Raw genomic sequence first — 16,404 nt, 5'->3', positions numbered from 1 at the left:
GGAACATAAACTTCCATTGCAGCATTTATAGGGAGGCTGGATAGGCTCTCTGAGGCATGAAAGGACTAAATGTAAAGCTCTGAAGACATTCAGATAAGATCAGCAGATTTTTATTCATGCTTGAGAGAAGGGATGAAGTTGGCTTCATTCTTCCTGAGGGGAAACAGCTCCCTGTTCTTCGTTTTCAGAGTGTGTGCTCACATGTGGGTGTTTCTGGAAGGGAAAATAAGAGAATGTATAATGATGGTGAAGGTGTATAATCACAGATACAGTAGAGCAGAAGTTCCCAGTCTCCTGTCTCTGGGCATTTTTATCAACAGTGGCAACACTGGTCATTACAACCAGTAGAAGCAGGCACAGAAACACCTTTTTTCTTCACCCATTGTCCCATGCCTAGATTTCACCAGAGAAGCTCTGTTTCAGTATCCAGAATTTAAAATTCGCTGGAACAGGAGACTTTCTAAGTGTATCTATTAGATCCAAGTAGCTGCAAATCTCCTGCATAGTTGTTCCAGCTGGGGGGGCTGTGTATTTGGAAGTTAGGGTGGTTTCAAACACACACCTCACACAGCTGCTGTATAGCTGTCAAGTAGAGCTCGCGCCATGAGGATGCACTGGACTCAATTATTTTCTGTCTGCTACTCAGCCAGTGGAGCCTGAACAACATTTAAAGCAAATTCTGGGTTCCTTGTGTATATATGACTTTGATTCTTACCTTAATAAATGCAGCATGATCAAAAAGGTCAGGCTTACTACTCACCCACACCTATGTACATCTGGGAAATCCCAGACCAGCAGTGGGAGGCCACTCAGGCTCACATGGCACAGCTGGAATACAGGCAGGGACCCCGTGGGATTCGTAGCTAGAAAGCCTCATCCAGTGGAAGAGGGGAGGGTATTAGAATTTCCTAACTAGAGGCACTTCAGAGATGGAATGTAGGGCCTTTGCTGGATATATTCCTATTGCAGCTTCTGCAGGGAAGCCTGGCAGTGCTAGTCTGATGTTTGGATATGTGTAATTACAGACCCATGCACAAGCTCAGCTAAAAGATGGTGGGTAGGAAAAGCAGTAGCCACCTGAGGGCTGGGTGGCTTTAGATGACTTGGAGGGAATGGTGGGAGAGAGGGAGAAAGTGTTAGATAAATGAGGGCAGGATTACTGAACAGTGTAATGGGCAGAATAACAAATCAAGAGGAAGCCTTGTGTTTGGATGAGTAAATCTTCCATTTCCACTGGCTTGACTTTCAACCTGCACAGAGGCAGATGAAAAATCCCTGTCTTACCAGTCCTGACAGGTACCCTGATGGCTTCACAGAGCAGCAAGGATGAGCACAATGCTTGGGACACAGCACAGCAGCTTTCCCAGCTGCACATCACTCTGCAACTGGCTGGATAAATGCAGGACAGACAACTGTCTGACAGACATTTGTTAGGTGAGTACTGTGTCTATGCAACAAAGTAATGTATTTGCCCACTGTAGCTGATGATGGTGCTCCTGATCTGGCCTTTTTGATTCATTTGGAAGAAAGGAGCATTGGTACATGAGCTTCATAGTGTATCCTGTGAACGGACAGCTACTCCATCTGGTCAATTTGTCTTGATGCCTTCAGCTCCACTGTCAGCCTTGAGTCAGCCTAGGAGATTCCAGGTATAAAGGTATTATATGTAAAGCCTGGAAGAGCTGCAAGTTGTGTAGAACCTTTCTTCCGTCCAGATCTGTGGCTGGGCTAATGAAGGGAGGTAAGAATGTGAGAGCTGACACTGTTATTTTTATATCAAGGGCTATACTCTCATGTAACTGCAGAATTCTTCACTGACTGTTCATGGTCCAAGGCTCATTCAGTAGCATGAGCTGAATGAGAACATTTTACCCAAAGATTAGGCTTGCCAAAGGACTTGCTTCTCAGCTTGTTATAGTTCTAAGGCAGTTTATTCTTGAATTTCCACCTTTCCTTCATGTTTTTTCTCTTTCTAAAGTGAAGCATCTTTTAATTGCTCTTTTGGTATTGAAGGAAGATAATGCAAAACTATAAATAATACAATAATAAAATGTTAAATGGTGATATATGCAGGGGCCCTTCAGTTTTCCACGTATTTATGACTTTCTTTTAATAGAAAACATTCTTCTTTTCTTTCACTGTACAGATATAGAATAAAAACACTTGAAAGCAAAGAGTGAAATTGGATCTCATTAAAACATGGAGTTAGTGAAATGGTGACAGATGGGCCCTGCTGGGAAGGAGAAGATCGTTGAACAAGACTGGGATAAGTTAGTGACTTTGCAATTATAAAGCATGTGGCTTCGTAATTTCTAACCCCCAGTTCTGCAAAGTAATCAGTGCAGTTGGGTCCATATGCCTGCAGGGAGGCTCATTGAGACAGGCACGAAGATCTGCATGGAGGAACAGGGGACATGCAGATATTCTAAAACACAGCTGCAAGGGAGCGAATCTCTCTCTTTTCCAGCCAAATTTTAATCTGCCCTCTCCAGAATGGAAGAACGCTTCACTGTGAAATATGAACTTGATTTTCACACTCTCCTGTAGTGCTCACCAGACTAGGGATGGAATTTTAAGAAAAACATGACCCTTTCAAACATTGATTGATCTGCCACTGTTAAATGTTGCCCATCTCAGTATGCCTGTGGCAACGGGTGACAGGTTTTTCTAATTATGTTTCAAAGCGGACTCTGACTTGTTTTTTATAATGTTGAAAATCTTTATCTTGACTCATTTCTGTAATAAACTTCTGGCAACGGGAAGCTATAATTTATTTACTTAGAAATTTCTCATCTCTATTATCGTAAAGATGTCTTAGCAATTCTATTTTTAGGATTGCACAAATGGGGCATAAATCCTGTTTTCTTCTAAAGCAGATTGTCGACCACCAAATGTGTGAGATTCGTGTCCATCTGAATGATCAGCTCGGTTTTTATTTCCAGTGACAACCTCAGCCATCAAGTCCCACCATATTCAAACCCAGACCATGAAGCAGGTGATATGTTTAACTTGTTACACATTCTCTTCCATGCATTTAACAAGCTGCAATAATTCAGGGATGGTCTTCCCAGTGCACACTACAGGCAACTATTTGGTTTCAAAGCCTTGAAGCTCTGTGGCTCTTGGCTCTTTTTTCTGACCATCCCTGGAAAACTTATTTTCACTTTTAAGCCAAAGAACAGCATTACTGCTGCTGATTCAAATACACACTGATAGATATCACATTTTCCTTTTACAATCTGATACTTATGCCCATTTTGTGTCTCTGTAGAGAAGTTGCCATTAGTAAGTTCAGTTTTCATAGCCGCAAATTTTCTGGTGTAGTCTAATACACTTTCATGGTTCCCAAATTTCTTTTTGATGTGCAGGTCCTTTCATGCCTTAGGGAAGCACAGAAGAAAGTATGGAAGCACTTGAAACATTAATAAATAGGTGCTGGAGGCTGATATTATGGGCCAACTGGGTGTAGGAGGAGCTGGTGTCTTAGTGATGAATCAGAAATGCTAGGAGAGGGGGAAGGCATGTCAGGAAAGATTGGGAAGATGCAAAGCTTGAAGTGACACAGCAAGGGCAGTCACAAAGAAAATGCCTTTCCAGAAGAACTCCGAATGGACATGAAAAGTGCAATACTGCCTTTTTCAGAACCAGAGACAAGGAAGCATGATAATACCTAGGTGGAATAGTTTGGCTGAGGTGATGGATCAGAAAGTTCATATCTTTGATACGTTACGCAGAAAAATCTCAGCAAGGTGTGAGACAGAATGTGGATGTGAGGACATAGAATTCAGAGCAGAAGACCTTGCATGTGGTATAGGTCTGAATTAGGAGAAGAGTGTGTTCTCATCTCAATTGAAAATGAAAGGAGGAGAATGAGATTAGGACAGTAATAATCATCCTGCTTAGCCACATTAAGGATGAACAAGGCTAGTCTTCCTTGTAAAGTTAAAGAGTAAGGGCTGCTTGGAAGAAAATGGGATCTGAATTGCAAAGGTCAATTTGTGATGATTGTTTTGATAGAAATAATAGTGAAGTGTATGTTTACATACACCCAGCAACACAGGCAGGAGGATATAGAGAGCAGGGCAATGGGCCAAAGACCAAAGGTTTCTGGCAAAGCCTGGCTGAGGGTAAAGTCTTTTTCAGATGGGCTGTGATTGGAGGGATAGGGGGGAAAAACATAAAGACAGCCACAGGAACCCCTAGTGAGTCTCTAGACTTTAGATTTCATAAAGAATGTGCTCTTGGGACCGCAGTCACCATTGAGTCCAACAGAACATGAATGTTATATCAAGACACATCGGATTTTCCATGCAACCTGGAAAGGCTGGACAGTTTTGGAGAGAAAACTGAAGAAGAGGCTTCGCAAACAATGAATCCAGATTGTGTGTCCAAATTCTGATGCTAGAAAGGATCACTGCAGTTTCAAGAAGAAAGAAATAGTACATTGATATGGATCTGTACTTCTACAAGACTTACTTTGTGTACCTTTGAAAAATGTGAACTGCCCTAATAGCTTTCCAAAAATGTTGGTTTGTGGAAATACAGTGACTTTAGAACTGATGATCAAGCACTTTTGGACCTCAAGTTCCCAGTTACATTAGCAATTGATCAAAGTCAAGGCAGTGAGTATGGGAAATTCCTGGTTCTTGTGAAAACCTTTATGTTTCTGCTCAGGACACTTCCGAGAGTGTTCTGGGTGTCTGTGATAAAACACTAATAGATGCAAAATCTATATAGTGTAGCACAGGCTCACAAAACCCAACTAATGCAATATCGTTCTATATTTAATGTTGTTCAGCTACAGAATAACAGCACTGCAGCGTGGAAAATCACTGGCAAACTTACAGGGATATGCATATTACCCAGTATGACAGAACCAAAGGATGAAAAATTACTATTAGACTTTGGTAAAAAGTAAGGAAGTCAAAACAAGCACAAAGTTGTAGAAATACAAAACTTCATCACGGTTTAGACACAGATGCTTTAGAATTTGGAAAGGTCATCACAAACTGAAAAAAACCTACAGAAATGTCACTTTCTGCCAATATGCTAAACACAAAGAAACATTTTCTAAAATAAATTGGAAGCTTCTGCTCAGTCTTTTAAAGCAAAGGAAGAACTAGCAGTTGGCAGAGAAGAGTGAAGCAAAGGGCAAAAAGACGGAAGAACAAAAGTCTTCATGGACTGCTCTTTGTTTTCCAGACTGTGTGTAAGCAATTTAACAAGTGAAGACGTGAACATATTTGAAGATAATTTACTTTACCAGATCAAAACTAGAAGACAGTTGAAATGGCCAGCAGACCAGTTGAAGCATGTTGATCCTGTTCTAACATCATTAAATGTTGGGTTTAGTTTCTGTACTGACTGGAGTGCATTGTAGTATCATTGATAATACAGCTCTTTTTGCATCTCCTCTTTTTGGTATCTCTGTACCCCACTGGCTTTTTGGGTTTTATCACCTCATGGCAGTTTCTCACTTTGTTTTGCTTTTCACTAGTGTGAGATTACTGAGCAGGGCCCAGCTGTCTGCTGCATGGCATTGTCACGGGTTCTGTTTGTAGAAAACAGAGAAGAGGAAGCAAAATAAGTTGATGAAAGAGTTTAGCTGGGCAGAGAGATGGGAAAGGCCAACAGCTCCCACATGAAACGCAATAAGATCCAGCAAGGTGGGATTCATAGCTTGGTTGTGAGGACATAAGGAGCGGTCAGAGCAGAGAAGTTAATCTTGTCAAGGTCTCCTTTACCTTGAGCAGTTAACATCAACTAACTTGATTGGCCCTAAGTGTTCCTTAATCTCGATTTCTTTGAAGCACCCACACCTGTGCCATTGTATGACTGTCAGAGTATTTTTTGTTAGCTCAGCTGGTTTCCTTCCCTGGAAACATCCCAAAGTAACCTTTCTTGAGGGCTTAATTTTCATAGTAAACCACACTCAGACGAAAAGATGAGGACTAACCTTTATTAATTCAGCATGTCCAGTTGGGCTTGGAGTTCTTTTTCCACAGGCCAGCATAATTCTACAAATTCAAACCGCATAAAACGAAGTATAAGCCAGATAACAAACCTAAATGCCTGGGATTGCTGTTATCAAACCTGCATTGCTCAGATTCCAGCTGCTGTGACAGGGATCAAGGCACTCCACTCAGGGGCATTGGCAGCATTTGTGGTACTGGAAACCACTCTTGGCTGTGTGTCTGCTTTGTCTACCTGCAGGACACATGTCTCAATGCTTTCTCTCTCACTTTCTTTGTGTATTGACACCTCTAGATGGGATTCCTCTTCCTTCTGGAGCTTGTCTCAGCAGGAAGGTTTCCTGCAGGGAGCTGCTGCCTGCTGCTTCAGTTCAGTTCTCATCCTGTCACTCCTAGCCGAACCTGGGGGTGCTGCCTGCACCTGGGAAGTCCTCTCCAGCCCAGCTAGCTTCACTTCAGCAGGCTGAGCTGACCTGCTCTCTCCCCTGCCTTTATACCTCCTTAGCTGTGTGATTCAGATTTGGCTGCCAGCTTCACTAAACAGACTCTGGTCTCCATCATCTGGGAGTACCTGAGTCTCCAGCGTTTTTAAACCTTTATAATGTGGAAAACACCTTACTCTGAAAAAAGCTGCCAGGGAAACTTGTCTCCCAAATTTATGAACCTACTTTTGTTCTGTGACCTCCATTGACTCTGGTTCCTGCAGCTCCCTTGACCAGGTCTTTCCTTTTGCCTTTGCCTGAAACCCTGTCTTATGGGGTGCCCACGATGACTTCGTGGAGGTCCTCTAGTCCAACCCCCCTGCCAAGGCAGGGTCACACGGAGCAGGTTACTGTGTGCAAATAAGGGAGCAGGAATGCATGCAGGTGGGCTTCCAATGTCTCCAGAGAGGGAAACTCCATGGATCTCCATGAACAGCCTGTTCCAGTGCTCTGCCACCCTCAGGGTAAAGAAGTTCTTCCTCCTGTCTTGGTAAAACTTCTAGTGTTTCAGTTTATGGCCACTGCTCCTCGCCCTGTGGCCGGGCACCAGAGGAAAGAGTCTGGCACCATCCTCTGGGCACCCACCACTGAGATATTTATGTGCATTAATGAGATCCCCTCTCGGCCTTCTCTAGACAAAACAGGCCCAGCTCCCGCAGCTCCCTCGTAAAAGAGATGCCCTAGTCCCCTCAGCATCTTTGTGGCCACCCATGGGCCGTCTCCCGCAGCTGCCTGTCCGTATGGTGATTCCCCCCGAGAGACGCGACTCCCTCAGCTCGGCCCCGCAGCCGCTCCCGCTCCCGGTCCCCGCGGGGGCCGCGCCGGCCCCGCCCCCGCCCCGCCCCCGCCCCGCGCGCGTGCGCCGCCCGCCGCCGCCGCGCAGGCGCCGTGGGGGCGGGCAGAGGGTCCGGAGCGGGACCGGCGCGGCGGCCGCTCCCGGCGTCGTCCGCGGCGGGGCCCCGGCGCGGCCAGGGGGATGCGCCTCCGCCCGGCCCGGACAAGGGGACGCAGGTGGAGCGACGCCGCGAGCCAGGCCGGGTCCCCGGCTCCCCGCTGCCGCTCGTCCCGCAGCCCCGCGGCCGCGGAGCTCGGGGAGCGCCGCTGACCGGAGTCGCTCGCTCGGGCCCGGCTGGCCCCGCGGCGAGGGAGGGAAGGAAGGAAGGAGGGAAGGGGGCGCGCAGGTAGCGGGGCGACCGCGCCCCGGCCCGAGCCCCCGTGGGGGCGAGGGCCGTCGGGGCGGCCCGGCCTCCCCCCCCGTTCTCCCTTCCTCCGGCACCCGCGGGGAGGATGGTGATGGTGCAGCCGCCCGCAGCCCCCGAGGCGGGCCGGGGCCGCCCTCCGCAGGGGCTGAGGGGATGAGCCGTGCCCCGCCGGGGGGTCGCTAGCGGAAGGATGACCACTCCCGCCCTGCTGCCGCTCTCCGGGCGGAGGCTGCCCCCGCTGAACCTGGGGGCCTCCGCCTTCCCGCACCACAGGGCTACCTTGAGACTCTCCGAAAAATTTATCCTGCTCCTTATTCTTAGTGCCTTCATCACCCTGTGCTTCGGGGCGTTCTTCTTCCTCCCCGACTCCTCGAAGCACAAGCGCTTTGACCTGGGCTTGGAGGATGTGCTCATTCCCCACGTGGACACCAGCAAAGGGGGCAAGAACCTCGGCGGCTTCCTCATCCACGGGCAAGGGCACGACGAGCACCGGCACAGGTGGGTGCCTCGCTCGCCGGGAAGGGAGCGGGACTGGGTGATCCCTTAAAATATGTCTTTCCCGTGCTGCTGTCCCTCCTCTCACCGACATCCTCGTGTCTCCCCAGCGTGTATCAACTTCTGAGCGCTAGCCTTGTGTCCTCTAGCTGCCATATGTAGCTGTGGCTCCGTGTTGCCTTCCCCAGTGGGAATTTAGCCTTCTGGCGAGCTAGAGCTGGGAGGGCAAATACGAGGTGTCTTCCAGTGGCTGATTTATTTTCTCACCCTAGCCAATTCCATGCATCAGCCGTGGAAAGAAGGGGGTTAAGTTATGGCATTTGTGGAGGCAGTATAAGTCACTGAAAAACTGCTGCATCTCTTCTACAGCTATTATGTGCTTACTCAAAACAGCTGCTTGTTGCTGAATAGTGCACAAGAACTTTGATCTGAAAAAGACTTCATGCTGTGATCCAGAGGCTGTCAGCCTGTGACGTGCAGGACACAGAACTAGTGCAGATGGCACAATTGCCTTTTTCTGGCCCTTAAAATTACTTGCCCCAATGTTAATCCAGACGATTGAAGGTGCCGGTGGCTGAGTTTCCTTAATTGTATTTGCCAGCATAAAGAAATCACAGATAAAATAAGAGTATCATGGGTAGATATACTGTATCAACAGCTTTATAGAGGCTACCTAAAGCTTTGTGTGGTGCAAGCCTCTAAATGTTCAGGACTGGATCATGAAGTTAAGTATTCGAAAAGGCGGTAAAAAACCTTAAATGATGATTATACAATATATTTGCTTCTAACATACTTCAGTTGCCTAAATCCTACCCTGCTGCCTGTATCTTAATGAGTCTGACAGATCTCTCTTCACTGTCAAAGATGCGTTAAAATATGATGGTGGGTGATAAAATACCTGCTTTTCCATACTCAAATTAGTAACACAGGGAATTTTAAACAAAGGTTACTTATGCTGATAGTGTTCCTTTGGAAGCAACTTGAAATATGTCTTACTGGCATAAGAATTATTTAAAGGTTATTTGTATGAGATTAAAAGGAGAGGCTTTAATTTACTTCTTTTTATTAATCTGTTATGAGTTATAAAGAATATGTGAATACTATGGTATTTTTCCTTAAGGCATCTTTGCTGTTGGATGTCTCTGGGCACTTCAGATGAGCCCTTTCTCCCTATCTGAGAGGGCATGGGTGCTTAATATTTAACAAGGAGTTATTTTGTCTATGATGTTAATTGCTGGTGTGGTTGAACGCTGCATTAAGTTTAGACAGTCTCTAATATGCCTTTGAAGTTCTTGTCTTTCACTGTGTGGGTTTATTTTTGTGTGTGTGTGTATGTGTGTGATCTTATTTCTTAGCTTCCCCAGTCCCTGTGGCACATGCAGTCAAAATCAGTTTCTAAAATATAGGACAGATGAAACAAAAAGAAGAGTTCAGAAATGTTCAGAACTCCAGCTGTGGCTGTTGTACCTTGTGTTGCCCAGTAGATGGGCTGTAGAAGAAAGGAGTCTGTTGATAGTGATAGTTCATATCCTTTCCAGGTTCCCTCTTTTAGTTACTGAGGCCACAGCTTTAGGAATGAAGTACTACTTTTTTGTGTGTCATGTGTAGATAAGCAGTAGCTTACAACTGTCAGAGCTAAGGTTGTTTGGGATCTGTTCTTAAACAAAGTGGTTATCCTGACATCAGTTAACTGTCCTATGGTTCCTGTATTGCTATGGCTGTGTGTACCTCCCACCTGTCCTCCATCCAAATTTCCCTGTCATGTTCAATTTTTGAGTTGTTATTTGAGCAAGAATAATTACTTTTCCTGTTGTTTTAGCTTTGTAAACCAGGCATATTTTAACTACTTAAAAGCCTGCCTGCTTAACCTGCTTGTAAGACCCTTGTGTGAATGTCACAATATGCATTGTGAAGCAAGGTTATGTGTTTTACTTTTGAAGCAACTTTGGCTGATCACCACAGTTTTAGCAACAGACTATTTGCCATCAGCTTGTGGCTAATGTGGTTGTTTACCATAATGGAAAACACATGCTGCCATTTTCATTGTGGAGTTCTTGCTCCTGGATTGCAGGGACATTGACAGATGGTATTTTGAGAAAGTGTAGGATCTTCTGTGGTGAGTTCTGGATTACTTACCGTCGCAGTTTGGGATGGAAAAATTTGTTCTGCTTACTATCAAGGGGCAAAGTCAAGCATCAGCTACTTTGTAAGTGCTGTTTTTTGAGTGAGGCAGAGTAGTTGGGGTACAAAAGGTCAAGAGAAATTAACCTAATCCTAATATGAAGGAGGATGTAGCCTAAAATGTGAAGGGTGAGGATGGATTGACAAGCTGTGTTTCCAGAAATCGAGGGGCTTCAGAACTAATTGGATCAAAGGTCATTCATATGAAGTATACACTTGATTATGAAGTGACAGATGTTTTGATTTAGTCACTAAAAAGGAAAGTGTTTATTCTGTGAATGCTGGTATTGACATCTATCAAATGATAAAACACATATCTTATTATATTGCTTCCTTGGTATATAGGCTATAGTATTTTAATGCTCATTTTGCCTTACTAAAATCTTTAGTTTTGTAGGCTACTGGAAATATTTTTTTCTATCTTCTAGAAAAATGCAGCAGTGATGTAGGTGGAAAATCATTGTAAAAATCATGCTTTAGTGTTGGGTGTGCAAACAGTGGTTCCCACTGGACTTTCTCTGTCTTCCTTGCATTGCTTTCCTACCTCTTCCCCTGGGCACCCTTGACATTCTTGAGTGCTTTTATTTTTATTGTTACAGTGGTTACCCCTTGCTGACATTAAGTTTACATCTTCCATGAAATTGTTTTCTTTACTGCTCCTGTCTTTTGTTTTCCCCTTTCAGACAGAAAAATTGGGAGGGTGTGGGGAGAAAGCCCTACTCCCTTCCTGATGGTCTTAAATATTTATTCAAGAATTACAATGTTCTTACCTATCTCCAGAGAAAAACACATTTCTTCTAAGAAGATAGTTAAAATCTGGAGTAAAACTGCAGTCTGTTTTTGGGAGATGGATGGGCTGTATTGCAAGGTAATGCTCACTTTCAGCTGTTCATTTCATCTGTAAGCTCTTCCTGCAGGGTAGTGCATGGGGAATGAGTGAGTAATGTTGGGAAGGTGTACCACAAATTTTTGCTTTTGAGAGGAGGGAGAGTGGAAAGGATTAGTCCAGGACTTAGGAAGATATGTGCATACACATATCACACTTTTAAAAAATCAATTTCATTTCCTGAAGATGAATTTCTTTCCATTTCAAGTAGGATATTGCAGAGATTCTGGAACGAGAGCTGCATGGTTTTGAAGACACATCTTGCCAAACAAACTTGTGTAGTCCTCAAAATTTGTTACATAATTTTAGATAACTGTAATTTTTCCCAAACTTCTGCATCTCTTGGCACACAAAGATACTTAAGGTGTTTCTTAATACCCAGTTACTTTTCGAGTATCTGTGGTTCATTCTTCAGTACCAGATCTAAAAGATAGCTCTGGAGGTAAAGCAAAATATTCTTATAGCTTCTTTGCATCTGATGCAAATGAGTGAGAATGCAAATGCCATGTCATCTCCTTGATTTCTCAGATTTTTAGAAAATAAGACTATCTGCAATATGTAAATGGAGAAGACTTGTTTCTTTAATGATCTGTCAAAGGAGCTGCTCTCTGTATTACTTGACAAAAGCTAAGGCCATTTCTGTGGTGAAAGTATATTAATCTCAGAGGCAACAAATGTAATTTTATGAGCTCTTAGCTACTTTGTAGCAGTACTTGGACTGCTGTTGGGCAAATAGTTCAATCCTTCAGAATTTGTGAAGATGCATCTTCAGCTGCTGAATTCCTGTGTATCACTTCAAGTCAAAATTTCTGTCTGTGCTTGAAAAAAAACCTCACAAACCCTCAAGTCATCAGGGTGACAGCAGCTGCTGCTAATACATGATACATGTGCCCATCTCAATGCCTTGGCCTCTGTGTGGTGGTGGGTATAGATCAGTTTAAATCATGCTTTTGACTCTGTTTCTGGAATGCTGAGGAATACTGACTGCTGTGTTATGCAAGGATGATAGCTCTGCAGTCTGATATGATGAGTTGTGGGTCAGCAGATATATGGCAGTAATCTAAAAGTGCTCTATCTTCTGTTGCTCAGTGTGTGGTTGTCTCTTTGGTAGTAGCAGTGGCTGTCTCTACTCTTAGGAGGTGAAAGTAACAAAAATTATTCTGAGGTGCTTTTGGTCTTAATTTCTTCCTCTAATTTCTCCAGTTTTTTAAAAAAGAAACATGAAAAGCTTAATATGCTTATTTGGAATCCCTTTATCTTCTCTCATCTATATTACTTAGCTAGCTATAGTAAAAGTAGGCAGAGGAGATAATTTAACTTCTGTTACTCAGTGGGATCAGTGTCTTCTGTCATCCTCTGCCATGCCATCGAGTATAAAAGTGCATAAAACTCTTTGCTCTTCCTTTCCAACTTTTCTTGAGGCACATTTCATTAATGACTATAAGATTATTGTGATTCAGGGAACCTGTTTTTTTCCCCTGAAAAATCAGGAGCCACTCTAGTGTCCGCCCCCCAGCTCCTACTCCATTCAATTTTTCAGTGGATGAGATTGAGCCTGTCTTTAGAGCAGGCTCCCCACAGTCTCTCTGAAATGTGGGCACTGATTTTAAGCTGAGATGCTTGATCTAGAAGCAAGGATTTTCTGGAGTGCCTCATTCAGGAAATGGAAGTCCTCACGGTGTCATCTGGAGCCAGTGAGGGCAGGATAGTGCATTCCAAGTCAGGCTTCAGAAACATCTCATGTCTAGGGTGAAGTTGAGGTGTAACTGCCTGGTGTCAGTCTTCAGCTGCTGAAGCTTCTGCAAAGAGCACTGACCCTCTTTATTTGAAGACTTTTCTTAGCTAGAGTTTTTAGTAGCTGCATGTTATTCTTTTCTCTGGAGCCTGTGTTGAGAAGAGACTTGAGAGGTGATGCTGGTACTTGAAGAATTATGGGAGCTTGATGTCTTCTGGAGTGCCCACATTATAACCTTAATGTAATTGGGATTTTTCCTGAAGTTGCACTGGACAGTGGGAGAAGTACCCTCTTGGGTTATTTCTAAGGTTCTGCTGAAATTAGTGCTTTATGTTGTAGGCTGAGAAATGCTTTGAAATACAAAATGCAAATTTTAGACCATCTGTTTAGATGTCCTCCCTCCTCCCCCCCCAATCTGCTGAGCAGCCTACATCATATGTAGAGTGCTGCTTTCTTCATGTTTTCTTGCTGTACTCCAGTTAGTCAAAGTATTTCCTGTATTATGAAAGAGAGGAGCTGAGTGCTGGTATTCTCCAGTTCTTACCCTTTCCAGTAAAAAAAAAAAAAAAGCTTGAACTTGTTGGTTTTCTGCATGATCTACACTTTGTCTACATGATGGGAAACAATCAGGCGTGGGAAAACTGCAGAAAGCCTGCTGGCTGGATTTATGCCAGCTAGTGGGTGGAAGGCAGTAGCAATTTGGTTCATTTGGAGTTTTGTAGATTAAAATCTCAGAAGAACTTTAGCATAAATGTGGGTTGCTTGATGATGGTAGCAGTGCAGGCAATAGTAAGCAGTATGGCTAGTTGTGGGCATACAGCACTACAGGAGTTCCCTCATCTTCTAATCCTTTCAGTTTCCTGTAGTAAATACAAACATCTCCAACCTACTGGGCTAGTTTTGAGTTATGCGTGTTTTCTTCTTTACAACAAATATTACCAAACTTGTAATTAGTTTTACATACACACCCGGTATGTGTACATGTTTTCATAGGCCTTTCTTATGTCCATCCCTAAGAAGCCTGTAAAATTCTAAACATGGTCAGTGCTTTTATTCCACCATCCTTCACTTCTAATTATTGCAGCTCTCAATGTTGATAAAAGTCTGGTCTCATGGGTAGGCAGCTATTTCTCACAGTAGTTATTCAGGCTAACAGAGTAGGAACCTGGGGACACATGTTTGGGTATAGCTTATGGGATTTTGTTCTTTTCCCTTTATTTTCAGAAGCTGGCTCAAGTGAGTGCTGTCATCTGTCTTAACTCAGTAACTAGATCATCACTTTTTTACTGAATTAAGAGTTCTGTTGCGAGTAAACTGTGGGGAGAGGGGTCTTCAACAGGCCAATAAGCCAGTAAGAGGCAAGAAAGAGAAAAAATAAATGCCTTTTTCCTGCCACCTCAAACCTTGAAATAAAAATTCTGAGTGCTCCAAATGTCCTGTATGCCTGTAACTGTTTTATTTAGAGTGAATACATGTATTCATAGGGGGTCAATTGGGAAGAGTTTTGGTGACTAAGTTCTTGTCATATGTTTGCTCATAAAATCTGTAGGCTTTTGATTCCTTTTGTCTTTTTTGTCTAATCTAGTGCCCAGTATAGAGCAAATTATGGAACTTCATCTATTCACTCAAGGATGTGGAGGTTCTGTATTATTTTTCAGCTCTACAAATACTAAATGATAAATAGTAAGGGAGATAATTTTCCCTGGTAACTTCCATTCCTTCCACTCTTGTTTTTTAGAGTACCTAACCAGGTACACTAGCATTTCTAAAATTTAAAAAGAAAAAAAAAAGCTGAGAAGATAGGTTAAGAAGTAACCTGTAATATTATTTTGTTATCTAGAGACTGCTTTTGAAAGGTCTTTTTAGCCTTGTCTAGGAAGCCAACAAAGTTTATGTGGACATGCTGTGGACACATTGTAGCTCTCACTGATCCTTCCTTGTTCTTTATTCCCTCCTTTTCCCCAGTCAATCAGCAGCAAAGGGTGACCTGTTAGAATTACATTTCTCTATCTTGTGTGTCCTGGTGCTGAGGGAAAGACCTTAATTGGGAACAGTGCTGAAGGAAGGATCACTGAGCCCAAGAGTAGCTTCTGATACTTCTGCTGCTGCTAGTCAGTCTGCACAAGTGTAATTTTGAGCCAGCCACAGCATGAGTTTTCTGTTCTTCGCTGATTGTTAGAGAAGGGTGGTTGGAAATGAATGCTGTGGTAAGGAAAACCTGGGTTTTGTGGCATAGCAGTAGCAACGGGGTGTGTTTACTGAAGTAGTAGAAAACATTGGGACAGAAGGCTAAAGGTCATTTATGTTTGAAATACAGGGGTGTGTTAGTTCTGTTTCTCAGAGGATTTATTTGCCCAAAGATTGAATCATATTTGTCATTTTGTCTTGCTGCCTTTGTTCTCTTAAATATTATTATGATGCACACCTATGAACTGGATTACCTTGCATATGGTATTCAGCATCAGTTTTGTTAATGTTTGATGTGCTCTGTTAATTGTTAGTTAACTCTTAACCCACCAGAGGATTTTGGAGGTGCTTCCCCAGCTCCTCGCAGCAGTACTACCATCACAGCTTCCAGTGGCCAGCTAGTTATTTCTGTGATTCTATTTGAGAGAGCAAGTTTGAGGTTTTCACTAGGCTTAACATTATGTAATCTGATCAGTATGGCATGAGCAAAATTACAGATTTAAGGGAGTGACGAAAGTATTTTCTTGCTATATAAAGCTCTGAGAGCTCCTCAATGAGATTACTTTGTGTCTGTTAACACCAGCATGCTGAAGTGTCAGTTTTCACAGAATTCTAGAACTGTTTGGGTTGGAAGGTATCTGAAAGAACATCAATTATTAACTCCCCTTCCAAAAGCAGGGACACCTTCCACTAGACCAGATTGCTCAAAGCCCCATACAGCCTGGCCCTGTACACTTCCAGGGATGGGGTATCCACAGGTTTTCTGGACAACTCATTCCAGTGCCTCATCCCCTTCCTAACATCTTACCTAAACCTGTTTTAGTTTAAGGCCATTCTCCTTTATTCTGTCTCTACACACCCTTGTAAAAAGTCCCTCTCCAGCTTTCTTGTAAAAGTCCCTCTTCCAGTACCAAAGTTCCTTTTGGTACTGGAAGGCTGGTAGTAGGTCTCCATGGAGCTCACTCCTGGTTAAATCAACCCCAACTCTCTCAGCCTGTCTTCATAAAGAGCTGCTCCAGCTTTTTCTGTATGCTAGTACCCATTTGGAAGTCATTTGCATGTTGACATTCATCTCAGCTGAGTTTTAGCACCATTTGCAGGTCAGCAAGGCATCTGAAGCTTGCACAGACAAGCTGTGTAAGTATTTTCTCAGTAATTTGTTATCATATCTCTCTGTGACCTGCTGACATGCTTTAAGGCTGAAGTGTACCATCAGGCCACTTAAGAGCAGGTGACCATCAGTGGTAAATCAAACTAATCCAAT

General features: G+C 43.5%; 1 protein-coding gene and 2 long non-coding RNA genes across 3 annotated transcripts in view; 2 read left to right on the top strand and 1 right to left on the bottom strand.

The window, feature by feature from the left end:
• Window positions 1–94: 94 nt before the first annotated feature.
• LOC132323194 (uncharacterized) lies at window positions 95–7,256 on the bottom strand. Its single transcript, XR_009485280.1, has 2 exons — window positions 5,957–7,256; window positions 95–213 (listed from the first exon to the last, which is right to left on the bottom strand). It is a non-coding gene; the product is annotated as an uncharacterized LOC132323194 (long non-coding RNA).
• LOC132323195 (uncharacterized) lies at window positions 1,309–5,336 on the top strand. Its single transcript, XR_009485281.1, has 3 exons — window positions 1,309–1,434; window positions 2,877–2,995; window positions 5,203–5,336. It is a non-coding gene; the product is annotated as an uncharacterized LOC132323195 (long non-coding RNA).
• A 440-nt stretch (window positions 7,257–7,696) lies between the features above and the next one.
• The window catches only part of MAN1A2 (mannosidase alpha class 1A member 2), a 133,765-nt gene continuing 125,057 nt past the window's right edge, over window positions 7,697–16,404 (top strand). The window contains exon 1 of the mRNA XM_059838142.1: window positions 7,697–8,154. Coding sequence (XP_059694125.1) covers window positions 7,847–8,154 — 308 coding nt within the window. The 5' untranslated portion in view covers window positions 7,697–7,846. The remainder of the gene's footprint in view (window positions 8,155–16,404) is intronic.

The sequence above is a fragment of the Haemorhous mexicanus genome, chromosome 2 (assembly GCF_027477595.1).
Source record: "Haemorhous mexicanus isolate bHaeMex1 chromosome 2, bHaeMex1.pri, whole genome shotgun sequence".
Lineage (NCBI taxonomy): Eukaryota > Metazoa > Chordata > Aves > Passeriformes > Fringillidae > Haemorhous > Haemorhous mexicanus.
The sequence above is the reverse complement of the archived record's forward strand: the minus strand, read 5'-3'. Positions and strand labels throughout refer to the sequence as shown.